Source organism: Pipistrellus hanaki (assembly GCF_964339955.1).
Source record: "Pipistrellus hanaki genome assembly, contig: scaffold_61, whole genome shotgun sequence".
NCBI lineage: Eukaryota > Metazoa > Chordata > Mammalia > Chiroptera > Vespertilionidae > Pipistrellus > Pipistrellus hanaki.
The window spans coordinates 80,469-97,057 of record NW_028182274.1 but is presented as its reverse complement, the minus strand read 5'-3'; the positions used below and the strand labels follow the sequence as shown (position 1 = coordinate 97,057).

The 16,589-nt window shown below is 48.0% G+C and overlaps 2 protein-coding genes across 2 annotated transcripts; both read left to right on the top strand.

Moving 5' to 3' along the window:
• Nucleotides 1-4,435: 4,435 nt before the first annotated feature.
• Nucleotides 4,436-4,738, top strand: LOC311616113 (uncharacterized protein; the record flags this gene model as incomplete). Its single annotated transcript, XM_084907337.1, has 1 exon — nt 4,436-4,738. One exon carries the CDS (start codon nt 4,436-4,438, stop codon nt 4,736-4,738), a length of 303 nt encoding a protein of 100 aa, XP_084763463.1.
• A 4,764-nt stretch (nt 4,739-9,502) lies between these two features.
• Nucleotides 9,503-9,889, top strand: LOC311616109 (uncharacterized protein; the record flags this gene model as incomplete). Its single annotated transcript, XM_084907333.1, has 1 exon — nt 9,503-9,889. One exon carries the CDS (start codon nt 9,503-9,505, stop codon nt 9,887-9,889), a length of 387 nt encoding a protein of 128 aa, XP_084763459.1.
• Nucleotides 9,890-16,589: the final 6,700 nt, after the last annotated feature.

Sequence of the window (16,589 nt, the reverse complement as noted above, 5' to 3'; positions counted from 1 at the left end):
GTTGTCCTGGAACACAAATATGCCAGAGTTGGGAGAAATTGCACTTGTTCAATAAACAAATGGGATGCGTTCCTGAAAGTAACTGTGTTTGTGTCAGAATCTTCCCTCTCCCCATGGCCTTCACTATCCCCATGGTCTTCACTGGGTCAGCCAGACCTTGGGTTCCTTTATTGCGTCATCGAGGGCATGTGCCGTTCTCTCACCAGCACACACGGTCTGTTCACTGCGGGTCGCAGGAGGTCTTGGTGTGGGGTCATGTGCGTGTTCCCACCTTGCTCCTCTTCACATTGATCGTGGCTCTTCTCGTTTCTTTGTTGTCCATCTAAACTTCAGAATCAGCTGGTCAACATCGACAAAGATACACACTCAGAGTTTTATTGGGATGGAACCGAATCCATTCATCAGTTGTGGGGGGATGAGTTCTTCACACTATTGAGCCTTTGTGTCCATAAACATGGTGTGTGGGTCTCCTGTGCTTTCTGTAGTGGGTTCTCATTCAAAATTCACCGGTGAGCTTTGTCCTCACTGAGGGCATATTCTGCAGGGGGAGGCAAAGTGCAGTATAAGAATCGAGGACACATTGAAATAACTAAATAAAAAGAGTAAATTAACATAATTATAAAAGGTGTTCATAATGATCAATGTCATAAACAGTGGGTTGCTATGAAATATCGTGTGGCCTGTAGAACTCACTGAAGAAACACTCTTAATAGGCTTGTAACTTCTAAATGCATTGAAGCAATAACAACCCTTCAAAACAGAAAGTCTTACAGAAAAATTCTACAAACGTTTTAAAAATGATTACACCAATTCTCTACAATCACTTCTAGAAATAAAATCTGAGGGAAACATTACCAACTCACTCAATGAGGTCACATTACCTTAATGCCAACACCAGGTAAAAACATGACACAATGAAGACTACAGACAAATGTCTAGAGGAACATGTTTATTCCAATGTGACATCTAAACTCTGTCACTAGCTGCCAAGAGGGCCTGTAACCCAGGCTGGTTCCACCTCTGAAAAGTCTTTTGTTCCTTTAATAACATCCTCTGTCCTCCCTGCATGTCCACAGCCGTGGGGACAGTGTGGCTCCCGGGAGGTGCGTGAGGCCAGAGAGTGTGGAGAAGACACGATGGAAGACACAGTGAAGATGTGGCGGACTCAGCCCTGAAGGCTTGAATGACCAGCGTGCACTGTTTTTCGAGCAGCAAAGAGACCCACTTCGGTCCGTACTTCACACGTGTGTGACCATCATGTTGTAACCATCTAAGGCCATGACAGAGACTCTGACATTTAAACCCAGGGCCCACGATTACACAGAAATAGAAGGATTTATTCTATTAGCACTTCCGGCTTAAGAGTCTTCTCCAAAAACTGCCAAAGCCTCCCTGAGGTCGAGCACCTCCTGCCATGACCAACCGAAGCAGGCACATCTCTCCGCCATCTTTGCAGAATGTGGACCCTCAACCTGGCTCTGAGAACTCAGGCAAACCCAAAGGAGGAACATTCTGCAAAACATGTGCTGTCTGACATGGCTGTGGAAGCTGTAGACGCACTTGAAAATCCGCCCCATACTGAGATAGACAAAAAAATTGGACAACCCAATGCCATGGGACCTTGGATTAGATCCTAGAGAAAAAATAAAATAAAGGCCACCAGTGACAGAAATGTGAGATCCCAGTAGAGCGTGAGGATCCTTAAGAAGCTGATTCCTTAGTTCTGATCGTTGTAGTTGGTTATGGGAGAGATGATCATGGGTGTAACTGGGTGAAGAGGATGCGCTAAGTTCTACAACATGTCCAGACATTTGGTAACTAACATCATTTCACAATAAAAAGTTGGGAGGAGAATTTAAGATGCTGCTTGTAGCATGGAAGCATACACTTGGCAGCTCCCTGATCCTATGAACCAATGCCACTCCAATCAATTTAATTTTTTAAAATTATTTTATTGATTTTTTTACAGCGAGGAAGGGAGAGGGATAGAGAGGTAGAAACTTCGATGAGAGAGAATCATAGATCAGCCGCCTCCTGCACACCCCTCACCAGGGATGTGCCTGCAACCATGGTACATGCCCTTGACCGGAATCAAACCCGGGACCCTTCAGTTCGCAGGCTGACGCTCTATCCACTGAACCAAACTGGTTTCTGCCAATCAATTTAATTTTTATGTAAATAACAATGCTACTTGATTGCATTGATTGGGTCATTTGTTAGTTCTTTTGTACATGAAAGGTCTCAGACTCAGTTGTCTGTCAGACATTGTCCTGAGCATCAGGGTGTAGCGAGGGATGGGGGTGATGTTGCCGACAGGTTCTGGCACTTCCATTGGTTCTGGCACTTCCATTCTGGACGGAACGAGGGCAGGACATGCAGGTAGACCCTGGAGGACAAGCTTAGATGGTAAAAGAGATGAACTGACCACAGCCCCGCAGCCCAGATAGTCCATCTAAAGAGGTGTGAGCAGGAACCATCAGAGGGGCCACCAGCTGGCCGGGCACCCTCTCAACTGGGAGCCAAATCCGAGGAGGAGAAAAGAAAATGGCAACGGCCATTAGTGATGCTGGAATGAAAGCGAATGTGGAGGTCAGAGGGCCTTCGGGAAGGATGAGAGAAGCTGGAGGATCTGCAGGCCACTTGGAGCCTCTGGCCCTGACAGGGCAGGTCCCACCCGGAATGCCAGTGGAGTGTGGGACCAGAAGGCCAGGAAGGCGAGACCTCAAGGAGAAACCACCCCGGAGATGCCCACGAGGCTTTGCGATGAGCCAGAGGCAGGACTTTGGTGGAGAGGACACAGGAGGCTGCGGCACTCATTGGTCCTTCTTTGGACCAAGTGCGTCCTCAGCTTCCATAACCATGTCAGACACCACATGCTTTGCAGCACGTTCCTTTGTTTGGGTTTGCCTGTGTTCTCAGAGCCAATTTGAGGGTCTACATTCTGGGCAAATGATGATGGATCCATTAAACTAGAGACTGAACAAGCTCGGAAAGCGACAGAGGAGGAGGTGTGCGTACTGGCAGGGGCCATCGGGCTGATCTGGGCGGAGGTGATGGAGGGAGGAGGGACGTGAGGACGGTGATGGAACTGCTCATCCGAGTGACCGTTCAATGCACTAGTACAGGGGTAGAAGGGATTCAGCGTGGGAGCCGCGGTCTCAGGCCTCTGAGACAGGGATGGTGATGGTGCTGACAGACAGGGGCAGATGGAAAGAAGGAAAGAGTCCGGGACCTAAGAGAGAAGCCAGAAGGACCCAGTGAGAGAAGAGCCATAGGTGCTGTCATCCTGCCAGCCCACCGAGAGGCGGGTTCAACCACCTGCTGAGCACAGAGAGCCAGCGTGCTCACATCTTTAATGATTAGAAAGGGGGATGTATGTCGCATGACAAAGAGGAGCGGAGATTGATCTTGGTGCCGCATGAGCTTTGAGTGTTAGTCAGTCCCTGGCCTTTCTGTACCTCAGTGTCCATGTGATGGGCTCCCTGACTCTGTCCCAGGTTCATGGGCACCCACAGATGGCAGAGGGGACCTGCGCTCGACCACACGCCCAACAAGGTCATTGTGAGGACGCTCAGTGGGCGGGGGGTGCTCTGGTAGAACAGAAGGGCTCCCCAGAGCAGACACAGATGTCCTGGGAGCGGCCCCCTGGGTGACACAGGCCACAACCCAGCTTCACCATGAGGCTGGATGACAGGAGCCTCTGCCAGGGAATGCTCAGGGTCAGTGCCGCCCAGCTCTGCACACCCACGAGATCGACTACACCAGCGGTCGGCAAACTCATCAGTCCACAGAGCCAAATATCAACAGCACAACGATTGACATTTCTATGGAGAGCCACATTTTTTAAACTTAAACTTCTTCTAGCACCACTTTTTCAACATAGAATCACACAGGCTATGGTATTTTGTGGAAGAGCCACACTCAAGGGGCCAAAGAGCCGCATGTGGCTCTTGAGTCGCACTTTGCCGACCATGGGACTATGGACGCAATAGCAATTCCTTCGCTGCTCAACGCAGTGAGTGGAGCTCACTTAATGGGCTCATTCCAGACAGACACGCCCTCCCTTCCAGAACCTGGCCTCCTGGACGGAGCTTTGAAACCTCCTGGATGGGTTCTGGTGAGTAGATCATCGATGGGCACGTTCTCATTGACGTGTCATCGGCGCAAGACAAGGCCCAGGCGACACAGAACAAACACAGGTCCCAGTAAAAGTGAGAGACTCTGCACTAATGTGCCACTTATCACCGAGTCCTCTCATGATCACTGACAGGAGTGACCTGCACACGCCGGCATCAGTGAGCATTTCCTGGTGAGTCACACATGTGACAGCATTCCGGGCCGCTCCTGGCGAATATAAAGCTCCCAGGGTGGGAGGCGACACTCACATCCAGCAACGTCCCTCTTCTCCTCCACCGAACCCTCACCCTCTGCCAGCATGTGCTGCAACTACTACGGCAGCTCCTACGGGGGCTGTGGCTACGGCTCTGGCTACGGCTCTGGCTGTGGCTATGGCTGTGGCTATGGCTGTGGATATGGATCCAGATATGGCTGTGGCTATGGCTCTGGCTGTGGCTCTTGCTGTGGCTATGGCTGTGGCTATGGATCCAGATACGGCTGTGGATATGGCTGTGGATACGGATCTGGCTATGGCTCTGGCTATGGCTGTGGCTATGGATCTGGCTATGGCTCTGGCTATGGTTCTGGCTGCTGCTACCGACGATGCTACTCTTGCTGCTAGAACATCTCCTACAACACCCTGCGCCTCTAACAAAATATGGAAAATTAACGCTTTCCTCCGAGGGATGCCCGTTCGTCATCTCTACACTCCAGTGAGGATGGGACGCCTCCTGCTTTTACATCCGATTCCTGTTTGTTATTGAGGCAGTGTGAATGCACCCATTGTGTGACCTGAGGATGGAAGATTTGATTCTGATTGTGCTCAAAATGTCCAGGATCGGCTTTCTCTCCTATGAAGTTGTGTTGTCCAGGAACACAAATATGCCAGAGTTGGGAGAAATTGCACTTGTTCAATAAACAAATGGGATGCATTCCTGAAAGTAACTGTGTTTGTGTCAGAATCTTCCCTCTCCCCATGGCCTTCACTATCCCCATGGTTTTCACTGTGTCAGTCAGACCCTGGGTTCCTTTATTGCATCATCGTGGGAATGTGCCGTTCTCTCACCAGCACACACGGTCTGTTCACTGCGGGTCCCAGGAGGTCTTGGTGTGGGGTCATGTGCGTGTTCCCACCTTGCTCCTCTTCACATTGATCATGGCTCTTCTCATTTCTTTGTTGTCCATCTAAACTTCAGAATCAGCTGGTCAACATCGACAAAGATACACACTCAGAGTTTTATTGGGATGGAACCGAATCCATTCATCAGTTGTGGGGGGATGAGTTCTTCACACTATTGAGCCTTTGTGTCCATAAACATGGTGTGTGGGTCTCCTGAGCTTTCTGTGGTGGGTTCTCATTCAAAATTCACCGGTGAGCTTTGTCCTCACTGAGGGCATATTCTGGAGGGGGAGGCAAAGTGCAGTGTAAGAATCGAGGCCACATTGAAATAATTAAATAAAAAGAGTAAATTGTAAATTAACAGAATTATAGAAGGTGTTCATAATGATCAATGACATGAACAGTGCGTTGCTATGAAATATCGTGTGGCCTGTAGAACTCACTGAAGAAACACTCTTAATAGGCTTGTAACTTCTAAATGCATTGAAGCAATAACAACCCTCAAAACAGAAAGTCTTATAGAAAAATTCTAACAAACGTTTTAAAGAATGATTACACCAATTCTCTACAATCACTTCTAGAAATAAAATCCGAGGGAAAAATTACCAACTAACTCAGAGGTCACATTACCTTAAAGCCAACACCAGGTAAAAACATGACACAATGAAGACTACAGACAAATGTCTAGAGCACATGTGTCAAACACAAGGCCCGCGGGCCAAATCCAGCCCGCCAGTCCTTCCAATGTGGCCCGCACCGCACTGTTATCACTGCACTCCGCTGTCAGTTTATGACATTGTCAGTTTTTGACTGTTCAGTAAACCATTCGGCCCTCGATTTAGGCTGGATTTTAGATTTTGGCCCCTTCTCTTATTGAGTTCAACACCCCTAGTCTAGAGGAACATGTTTATTCCAGTGTGGCATCTAAACTCTGTCACTAGCTGCCAAGAGGGCCTGTAACCGAGGCTGGTTCCACCTCTGAAACGTCTTTTGTTCCTTTAATAACGTCCTCCATCCTCCCTGCATGTCCGCAGCCGTGGGGACAGTGTGGCTCCCGGGAGGTGCGTGAGGCCAAGAGAGTGGAGAAGACACGATGGAAGACGCAGTGAAGACGCGGTGGACTCAGCCCTGAAGGCCTGAATGACCAGCGTGCACTGTTTTTCTGAGCAGCAAAGGGACTCACTTCCGTCCGTACTTCACACCTGTGTGACCATCATGTTGTAACCATCAAAGGCCATGACAGAGCCTCTGACGTTTAAACCCGTGGCCCACGATTACACAGAAATAGAAGGATTTATTTTATTAGCACTTTCGGCTTAAGAGTCTCCTCCAAAAACTGCCAAAGCCTCCCTGAGGTCGAGCACCTCCTGCCATGACCAACCGAAGCAGGCACATCTCTGTGCCATCCTTGCAGAATGTGGACCCTCAACCTGGCTCTGAGAACTCAGGCAAACCCAAAGGAGGAACGTTCTGCAAAACATGTGGTGTCTGCCATGGCTGTGGAAGCTGAAGACGCACTTGAAAATGCACCCCCTACTGAGAAAGACAAAAAAATTGGACAACCCAATGCCATGGGACCTTGGATTAGATCCTAGAGAAAAAATAAAATAAAGGCCACCAGTGACAGAAATGTGAGATCCCAGTAGAGCGTGAGGATCCTTAAGAAGCTGATTCCTTAGTTCTGATCGTTGTAATTGGTTATGGGAGAGATGATCATGGGTGTAACTGGGTGAAGAGGATGCGCTAAGTTCTACAACATGTCCAGACATTTGGTAATAACATCAGTTCACAATAAAACAGGTCGGGAGGAGAATTTAAGATGCTGCTTGTAACATGGAAGCATACACTTGGCAGCTCCCTGATCCTATGAACCAATGCCACTCCAATCAATTTAATTTTTTTTAATTATTTTATTGATTTTTTTACAGAGAGGAAGGGAGAGGGATTGACAGTTAGAAACACCGATGAGAGAGAATCATCGATCAGCCGCCTCCTGCACACCCCCCACCATGGGTGTGCCCACTAAGATGATACATGCCCTTGACCGGAATCAAACCCAGGACTCTTCACTCCGCAGGCTGACGCTCTATCTACTGAGCCAAACTGGTTTCGGCTAATCAATTTAATTTTTAAAAAATAAATGAAAATAACAATGCTACTTGATTGCATTGATTGGGTCATTTGTTAGTTCTTTTGTACATGAAAGGTCTCAGACTCAGTTGTCTGTCAGACATTGTCCTGAGCATCAGGGTGTAGCGAGGGATGGGGGTGATGTTGCCGACAGGTTCTGGCACTTCCATTGGTTCTGGCACTTCCATGGTTCTGGCACTTCCATTCTGGACGGAACGAGGGCAGGACATGCAGGTAGACCCTGGAGGACAAGCTTAGACGCTAAAAGAGATGAACTGACCACAGCCCCGCAGCCCAGATAGTCCATCTAAAGAGGTATGAGCAGGAACTGTCAGAGTGGCCAGCAGCTGGCCAGGCACCCTCTCAACTGGGAGCTAAATCCGAGGAGGAGAAAAGAAAAAGGCAACGGCCATTAGTGATGCTGGAATGAAACCGAATGTGGGGGTCAGAGGGCCTCCGGGAAGGAGGAGAGAAGCTGGAGGATCTGCAGGCCACTCGGAGCCTCTGGCCCTGGCTTGACAGTGGAGTGTGGGACCAGAAGGCCAGGAAGGCAAGACCTCAAGGAGAAACTACCCCAGAGATGTCCACGAGGCTTTGCGATGAGCCAGAGATAGGACTTTGGTGGAGAGGACACAGAAGGCAGCGGCACTCATTGGTCCTTCTTTGGACCAAGTGCGTCCTCAGCTTCCATAACCATGTCAGACACCACATGCTTTGCAGTACATTCCTTTGTTTGGGTTTGCCTGTGTTCTCAAGCCAATTTGAGGGTCTACATTCTGGGCAAATGATGATGGATCCATTAAACTGGAGACTGAACAAGCTCAGAAAGCCATGGAGGAGGGGGTGTGGGTACTGGCAGGGGCCATCGGGCTGATCCAGGCGTAGGTGGTGGAGGGAAAAGCGACGTGAGGAAGGTGATGGATGTGCTCATCCGAGTGACCGTTCAGTGCACTGGTACAGGGGTAGAAGGGATTCAGCGCGGAAGCCGCGGTCTCAGGCCTCTGAGAGGCAGGTTCAACCACCTGCTGAGCGCAGAGAGCCAGCGTGCTCACGTCTTTAATGATTATAAAGGGGATGTATGTCGCATGACAAAGAGGAGCGGAGATTGATCTTGGTGCCGCATGAGCTTTGAGTGTTAGTCAGTCCCTGGCCTTTCTGTACCTCAGTGTCCATGTGATGGGCTCCCTGACTCTGTCCCAGGTTCATGGGCACCAACAGATGGCAGAGGGGACCTGCGCTCAACAACACGCCCAACAAGGTCATTGTGAGGACGCTCGGGGCAGGGGGTGCTCTGGTAGAACAGACGGGCCCCCAGAGTGGACACAGATGTCCTGGGAGTGGGCCCCCTGGGTGACACAGACCACGACCCAGCATCTCCATGAGGCTGGATGACAGGAGCCTCCGCCAGGAAATGCTCAGGGTCAGTGCCGCCCAGCTCTGCACACCCACGAGATCGACTACACCAGTGATCGGCAAACTCATCAGTCCACAGAGCCAAATATCAACAGCACAACGATTGACATTTCTATGGAGAGCCACATTTCTTAAACTTAAACTTCTTCTAGCACCACTTCTTCAACATAGAATCACCCAGGCCATGGTGTTTTGTGGAAGAGCCACACTCAAGGGGCCAAAGAGCCACATGTGGCTCTTGAGTCGCACTTTGCCGACCATGGGACTATGAACTCAGTAGCAATTCCTTCGCTGCTCAACGCAGTGAGTGGAGCTCACTTAATGGGCTCATTCCAGACAGACACGCCCTCCCTCCCAGAACCTGGCCTCCGGGACGGAGCTTTGAAACCTCGTGGATGGGTTCCGGTGAGTAGATCATCGGTGGCCACGTTCTCACTGACGTGTCATCGGCGCAAGTAGAGGCCCAGGCGACACAGAACAAACACAGGTCCCAGTAAAAGTGAGAGACTCTGCACTAATGGGCCACTTATCACCGAGTCCTCTCATGATCACTGACAGGAGTGACCTGCACACGCCGGCATCAGTGAGCATTTCCTGGTGAGTCACACATGTGACGGCATTCCGGGCCGCTCCTGGCGAATATAAAGCTCCCAGGGTGGGAGGCGACACTCACATCCAGCAACGTCCCTCTTCTCCTCCACCGAACCCTCACCCTCTGCCAGCATGTGCTGCAACTACTACGGCAGCTCCTACGGGGGCTGTGGCTACGGCTCTGGCTATGGCTCTGGCTATGGCTGTGGCTATGGATCCAGATACGGCTGTGGCTATGGCTGTGGATACGGCTCTGGCTATGGCTCTGGCTGTGGCTATGGCTGTGGCTATGGATCCAGATACGGCTGTGGCTATGGCTGTGGATACGGCTCTGGCTACGGCTCTGGCTGTGGCTATGGCTGTGGATATGGATCCAGATATGGCTGTGGATATGGCTGTGGATATGGCTCTGGCTATGGCTCTGGCTATGGCTGTGGCTATGGATCTGGCTATGGCTCTGGCTATGGCTGTGGCTACGGCTGTGGCTGCTGCTACCGACGATGCTACTCTTGCTGCTAGAACATCCCCTACAACACACTGCACCTCTAACAAAATATGGAAAATTAACACTTTCCTCCGAGGGATGCCCGTTCGTCATCTCTACACTCCAGTGAGGACTGGACACCTCCTGCTTTTACATCCGATTCCTGTTTGTTATTGAGGAAGTGTGAATGTGCCCATTTTGTGACCTGAGGATGGAAGATTTGATTCTGATTGTGCTCAAAATGTCCAGGATCGGCTCTTCTCTCCTATGAAGTTGTGTTGTCCTGGAACACAAATATGCCAGAGTTGGGAGAAATTACACTTGTTCAATAAACAAATGCGATGCGTTCCTGAAAGTAACTGTGTTTGTGTCAGAATCTTCCCTCTCCCCATGGCCTTCACTATCCCCATGGTCTTCACTGGGTCAGCCAGACCTTGGGTTCCTTTATTGCGTCATCGAGGGCATGTGCCATTCTCTCACCAGCACATACGGTCTGTTCACTGCGGGTCGCAGGAGGTCTTGGTGTGGGGTCATGTGTGTGTTCCCACCTTGCTCTTTTTCACATTGATCGTGGCTCTTCTCGTTTCTTTGTTGTCCATCTAAACTTCAGAATCAGCTGGTCAACATCGACAAAGATACACACTCAGAGTTTTATTGGGATGGAACCGAATCCATTCATCAGTTGTGGGGGGATGAGTTCTTCACACTATTAAGCCTTTGTGTCCATGAACATGGTGTGTGGGTCTCCTGAGCTTTCTGTGGTGGGTTCTCATTCAAAATTCACCGGTGAGCCTTGTCCTCTCTGAGGGCATATTCTGCAGGGGGAGGCAAAGTGCGGTGTAAGAATTGAGGAACCATTGAAATAACTAAATAAAGAGAGTAAATTTACAGATTATTATAAAAGGTGTTCATAATGATCAATGGCATACACAGTGGGTGGCTATGAAATATCGTGTGGCCTGTAGAACTCCCTGAAGAAACACTCTTAATAGGCTTTTAACTTCGAAATGCATTGAAGCAATAATAACCCTCAAAACAGAAAGTCTTACAGAAAAATTCTACAAACGTTTTAAAGAATGATTACACCAATTCTCTACAATCACTTCTAGAAATAAAATCCGAGAAAAAAATTACCAACTCACTCAATGAGGTCACATTACCTTAAAGCCAACACCAGGTAAAGACATGACACAATGAAGACTACAGACAAATGTCTAGAGGAACATGTTTATTCCAATGTGACATCTAAACTCTGTCACTAGCTGCCAAGAGGGCCTGTAACCCAGGCTGGTTCCACCTCTGAAAAGTCTTTTGTTCCTTTAATAACATCCTCTGTCCTCCCTGCATGTCCACAGCCATGGGGACAGTGTGGCTCCCGGGAGGTGCATGAGGCCAGAGAGCGTGGAGAAGACACGTTGGAAGACGCAGTGAAGATGCGGTGGGCTCAGCCCTGAAGGCTTGAATGACCAGCGTGCACTGTTTTTCTGAGCAGCAAAGGGACCCACTTCGGTCCATACTTCACACCTGTGTGACCATCATTTTGTAACCATCAAAGGCCATGACAGAGCCTCTGAGTGTAAACCCGTGGCCCACTATTACACAGAAATAGAAGGATTTATTCTATTAACACTTCCGGCTTAAGAGTCTCCTCCAAAAACTGCCAAACCTCCCTGAGGTCGAGCACCTCCTGCCATGACCAACCGAAGCAGGCACATCTCTCCGCCATCTTTGCAGAATGTGGACCCTCAACCTGACTCTGAGAACTCAGGCAAACCCAAAGGAGGAACGTTCTGCAAAACATGTGGTGTCTGACATGGCTGTGGAAGCTGAAGACGCACTTGAAAATCCACCCTCTACTGAGATAGACAAAAAAATTGGACAACCCAATGCCATGGGACCTTGGATTAGATCCTAGAGAAAAAATAAAATAAAGGCCACCAGTGACAGAAATTTGAGATCCCAGTAGAGCGTGAGGATCCTTAAGAAGCTGATTCCTTAGTTCTGATCATTGTAGTTGGTTATGGGAGAGATGATCATGGGTGGAACTGGGTTAAGAGGATGTGGTAAGTTCTACAACATGTCCAGACATTTGGTAAATAACATCATTTCACAATAAAAAAGGTCGGGAGGAGAATTTAAAATACTGCTTGTAGCATAGAAGCATACACTTGGCAGCCTGTGCCCGTCCCCTCCTTCTGCACCTGTGGGCCTCAGGCCTGGCAGTCACCCCAGGGGAGTCAGCCACGGCGAGCCCCTGACTTCCTCGGCCTGCTCTGGGCACTGTGTGCCCCCCCCCGGGTCCAAGTCCTGGTGCCCACCCTGTTAGGGGGTTGGGGGGCGGCCCCCTCCCTGTTCTCGCCGCCTCTCCTCTGGACTTGCCAAGAATGCGGGGAAATTAGGGGGTGTGGGGCCCATCAGTGGGTGCTATGCTCTCACGGCTGCGATGAGAAAGAGCAACTCCGCTCTTGGGAAGAATCCAGTTAAGTCAAGGAAGTAAGTCCACGGAGGAGTCTCCTAGTAAATGTTATGATTAGGGGCACTGCATTCCACATAAGCAATCACGTCTTTTATAGCTGCTTTGATCAAATACCAAGAAAAAATCCACATTAATTACAGTTTCCTTTATAAATTGCCCTACGCTGTTAGTCAGAGCAATTTCCGATGATGTCCTGAGAGCTTGGCCCGGAGGAAGACTGATGATCGCGTTATTTAAATTAATTAAATTCCTCCTGGAACCTCATCCTGTGTTATTACTACTTTACTGACTCTGAACGGTGATGGTTGAGGCTACTTGTAATTTCTGTAGGGGAATTTGAAAATGATATGCTGAGATGTCCACTATTCCTAACATCTCAGCCCGGGAAATGGTGACTAAAACAGCACAATGGTGTGTCTATTTCACCAAAGTGAGCCGTTCAAAAAACACACATGGAGAGAACATTCAGAAACACCCAGCAGGTGAGCAGGCGAGTGTATGTCATCAGATTCTTAGTATTAAAACATTCTGTCTTATTAAGAGGAATTTTTTTTACTCATTATATGTACTATCCTGACAGGTGAATTGGGAAATAGTTTAAAATTGTGCCTTCATTCTTATGACCTTCAATATTGTGTACTCTCTTTGTCTGCCTAAGGCTCTGAGCAGATACATAAAAAACATTTTGACTCCGAATATGAGAATGACAGAAATCTACTGATAGATTATGCTGGAATGTTTAAGGACACCAATTCCCCACATTCATTCTCTTAAAGAAGCAAAAGTACATTTTTTATCTCTGATTTGAAACCATTCTCATTTTTCCAGTGCTGCCCATAGGGAGGGGTTAAGACAGTAATTGGAATAAAGTCACGAATTATGTTGGGGCTGTGAGGTTACAAAGAATGAAGATTTTATAACTTGATAAGGGAGGAAACCTGATAGATTGATAGATATGGATATCTGATGGTAAGCCTATAGGAGAATCCTATATAATAAAGAGGTAATATACAAATTGGCCATCACTCCAAAACACAAGATGACCTCCCCATGTGGTCAAAGATGGGCACCACAAGATGGCCTGCAAGGGAGGACAGTTAGGGATGACCAGGCTGGCAGGAGAGGGCAGTTAGGGGTGACCGGGCCAGCAAGGGAGGCAATCTGGCCTGCAGGGGAGGGCAGTTAGGGGCAATTGGGCCGGCAGGGGAGCAGTTAGGTGTCAATCAGGCTGGCATGGGAGTGGTTAGGGGGTGATCAGGCTGGCAGGACAGAAGTATTTAAGGGGAATTAGGCAGGCAGGCAGGTGAGCAGTTAGGAGCTAGCAGTCCTGGATTGTGAGAGGGAATCCCAGATTCGAAAGGGTGCAGGTTGGGCTGAGGGGCACACACACACACACACACACACACACTATGCATGAATTTCATGCACTGGGCCTCTAGTTACTTATAATTCTAATGTTATTGAGAATGCTAACTCATTTACATAATTGTATATTCAATTCAGAGGGAAGATAGCAGAGCCATCTCATCCCAGGAATCACATCTGTGTTCAGTCCTTCAGTGGAAATAGTCATACAGGAGATCAGGATCATGAGCTCGAGTAGAAACACAGAATGCATCTTGCCCAGACTTGGTTTTTTGAAAACTTTATCTGGTTGGATTTTTATCACATCCTGGGGATGGAAGATATACTGTGGTGTCAGTAGAGAAAAAGGAACAAAATCCCTGAGGACGATAATTCATTTAGATCAAAAGAAGAAACATTCACAAGTCAAAAATAGTGCTATTCCTGTCAAATGTTAAAAATAATAATAATAATAACATCTTTCAAGTCTTCAAATTGTGAATCACTCCACTGGAACTTGGAAAACACAGCTTCTTCTACACTGAACCCCATTCCACTGCTGGGTCTCTTTTCTTACAGTGAAAATGTTGGACCCCAACTGTTTACTGTATTTCCTCTATTCGGTCTTCGAAACAGGAATCACTTAAATTTAGGCATCAAAGAAATAACTCGTTGCAGATTTCATACTCCCAAAGCAATATCTGCCTTAAGCTATGAATTGAATTCTCCTGGAATTTAATATTGAAAAATGTCAAATCCACAATATTAAAGGTCAGGAAAACAGTGTTGTGAGCACCTGAATGCTGTTCACCATGATTTGAAAAATATTAATATTTGTCAGTTTCGTTTTCACTCTCTGTATCTCCACCTCCACCCCCCAACAAACACACCCACGCACGCACACACACACCACTGTTGAACCATTGGAAACTATACTGTAGACTTCATGACACTATTATCAAGTCAACAGGAATGTTCCTCAAGTAACCGCAATCCCGTTATCACCAAAAGAATATGGTTTCGGTACAACACTGTCATCTAACTCATAATCCATGATCATTTCCCAAAGTGTCTTTTCATTATTTTTGACACGGAATTATATTGGAGGGGAGGGTCATAGGTTGCAGCCTAGCATCCCATGGAATCCAGAGCATCTCCCTACTCTTAGTAGTCCATGATGTTAACATACTGACACATGTTTAAGATTCAAAGAGAGTCACTCCCTAGAAAATGCCATAATCTGTTGGTGATCATATCAAATGTAATAACTATGCATTTTACAAATGAATACTTTTAAGACAAAGATGGTCAAATATGCCCCAGACTAGGAACACTGAAGCTTAACCAGTGGACACATGTTGTAGGAGAAATCTAAGAGCACAGTTACAGGATGGTGCGTGAATAACGTGTCACTGAGAAGGCCGGCAGTCAGGAGGTGCTGAAGAGCTCCGTGCTGGATTTGGGAAAGGAATGACTGGATCACCCCAGATGGAAGGTTATTGCAAGGCTGTGCCTCAGCCTGGGCACCCCTCTCAGGAGTTATTGTGGCGACTAGCTCTCTGCTGAATCCCGTGCTGTCCCCCTGTGTCCTGGGCAGCAGGGAGGATGTGACCCCCAGGGCTAAGGGGTTCCAGGCAGAAGTCCTTGGGCTGGGAGTTGCCTACACAGATGACTCAGGTGAAGATCCTGGCGCACCAAGTCCTGCCCATTCCCAGGACCAGCCCCCGGATTGGCAGGGCCATGAAGACACACCTCCCCTCCCACCCAGAACTCTGGTTCATCCCAACTCCTGAGCCCACGTGGTCCCCAGAGCCCTGTGAGCCTGCACCCCCTCCCCTCCCCGTGAGCCAGGCTGCTCCCCGCTCGTCCTTCCACCGTGTTCATTCCAACAGGAGCTGCCCCAGTAACGTGCTTCCAGAAACACAGTGGAACCCAGGGCCAGGCCAGGACCCGCCACCACGTGGTACAGTCACTTCCAGGACTTCCATGTTTCTATAGATGGAAGGAGGTTCTGTTTAGAATATTATTCAGTTTGGATGTGTCTCATATTCCTCATGATAGAACAAGGCTATGGATTTTTGTGAAGCAAATTCAGGAAGTGATAAAGTTTGCTTTTCCTTCTCCCACCGGGAGGGACATGAAGATGGCTTATCCCATTACTGATGCTGGTAACTTGATCAGCTGATCCATAGGGCGAGGACCAGATTTCTCTCATCAGAAGCTATTGTTATACTTCTTTGAATAATCAGGAAGGGTCCTTAGAGGTGTTTGGTGACTGTATAAATGTTCCATTCATATCCCAGCACTTACCTCTGGCCTTCACGTTATTTTTCCTTCTTGCCTGAATTGTTTATCATGATGATGGATTGCAAATGTTGAGTTTTCTGATTCTCATCATTTTAAAAAATATATTAGCTGGTGTTCTACTGCAAAGAAGTTTTCCTTCCCACTTGATTGTCCCTTTATTCATATCAGTCTAAATTTATGGATTTCTATGGTAAACAATCCATTACCATGATAAAGGGCCAGCTACTCCCAAGCTCTCCCATGAGTCAGAAAGTTCATATGAACAAACCACATCGTGTGGGATTGAGCCTCTGTCACTTAGCAACCTATGGCATTGGGCAAGTTATTCAACTTCTCTGGCCTTGGCATTCTTGCCTAAAATGGGCACCATTTCAGGTTTTTAATGGGAAGTACACGTGTTAAAATATGTAAAGCACATAGAACATGCCTGGAATTTAACAAATGCTTCCTATGTGCCATCATCTACTATTATAGAAGATTTATTTTCTGCTTCTTCCTATGTAAGAATCGTCTCTGTTTACCTTGCATGGTGCTCGTCAGCAGTCCTTATGTCAGAGCTCCAACATGGTGGTAATTAATGGCGTTTATGAGTTGTGTAAAGTCCCTGA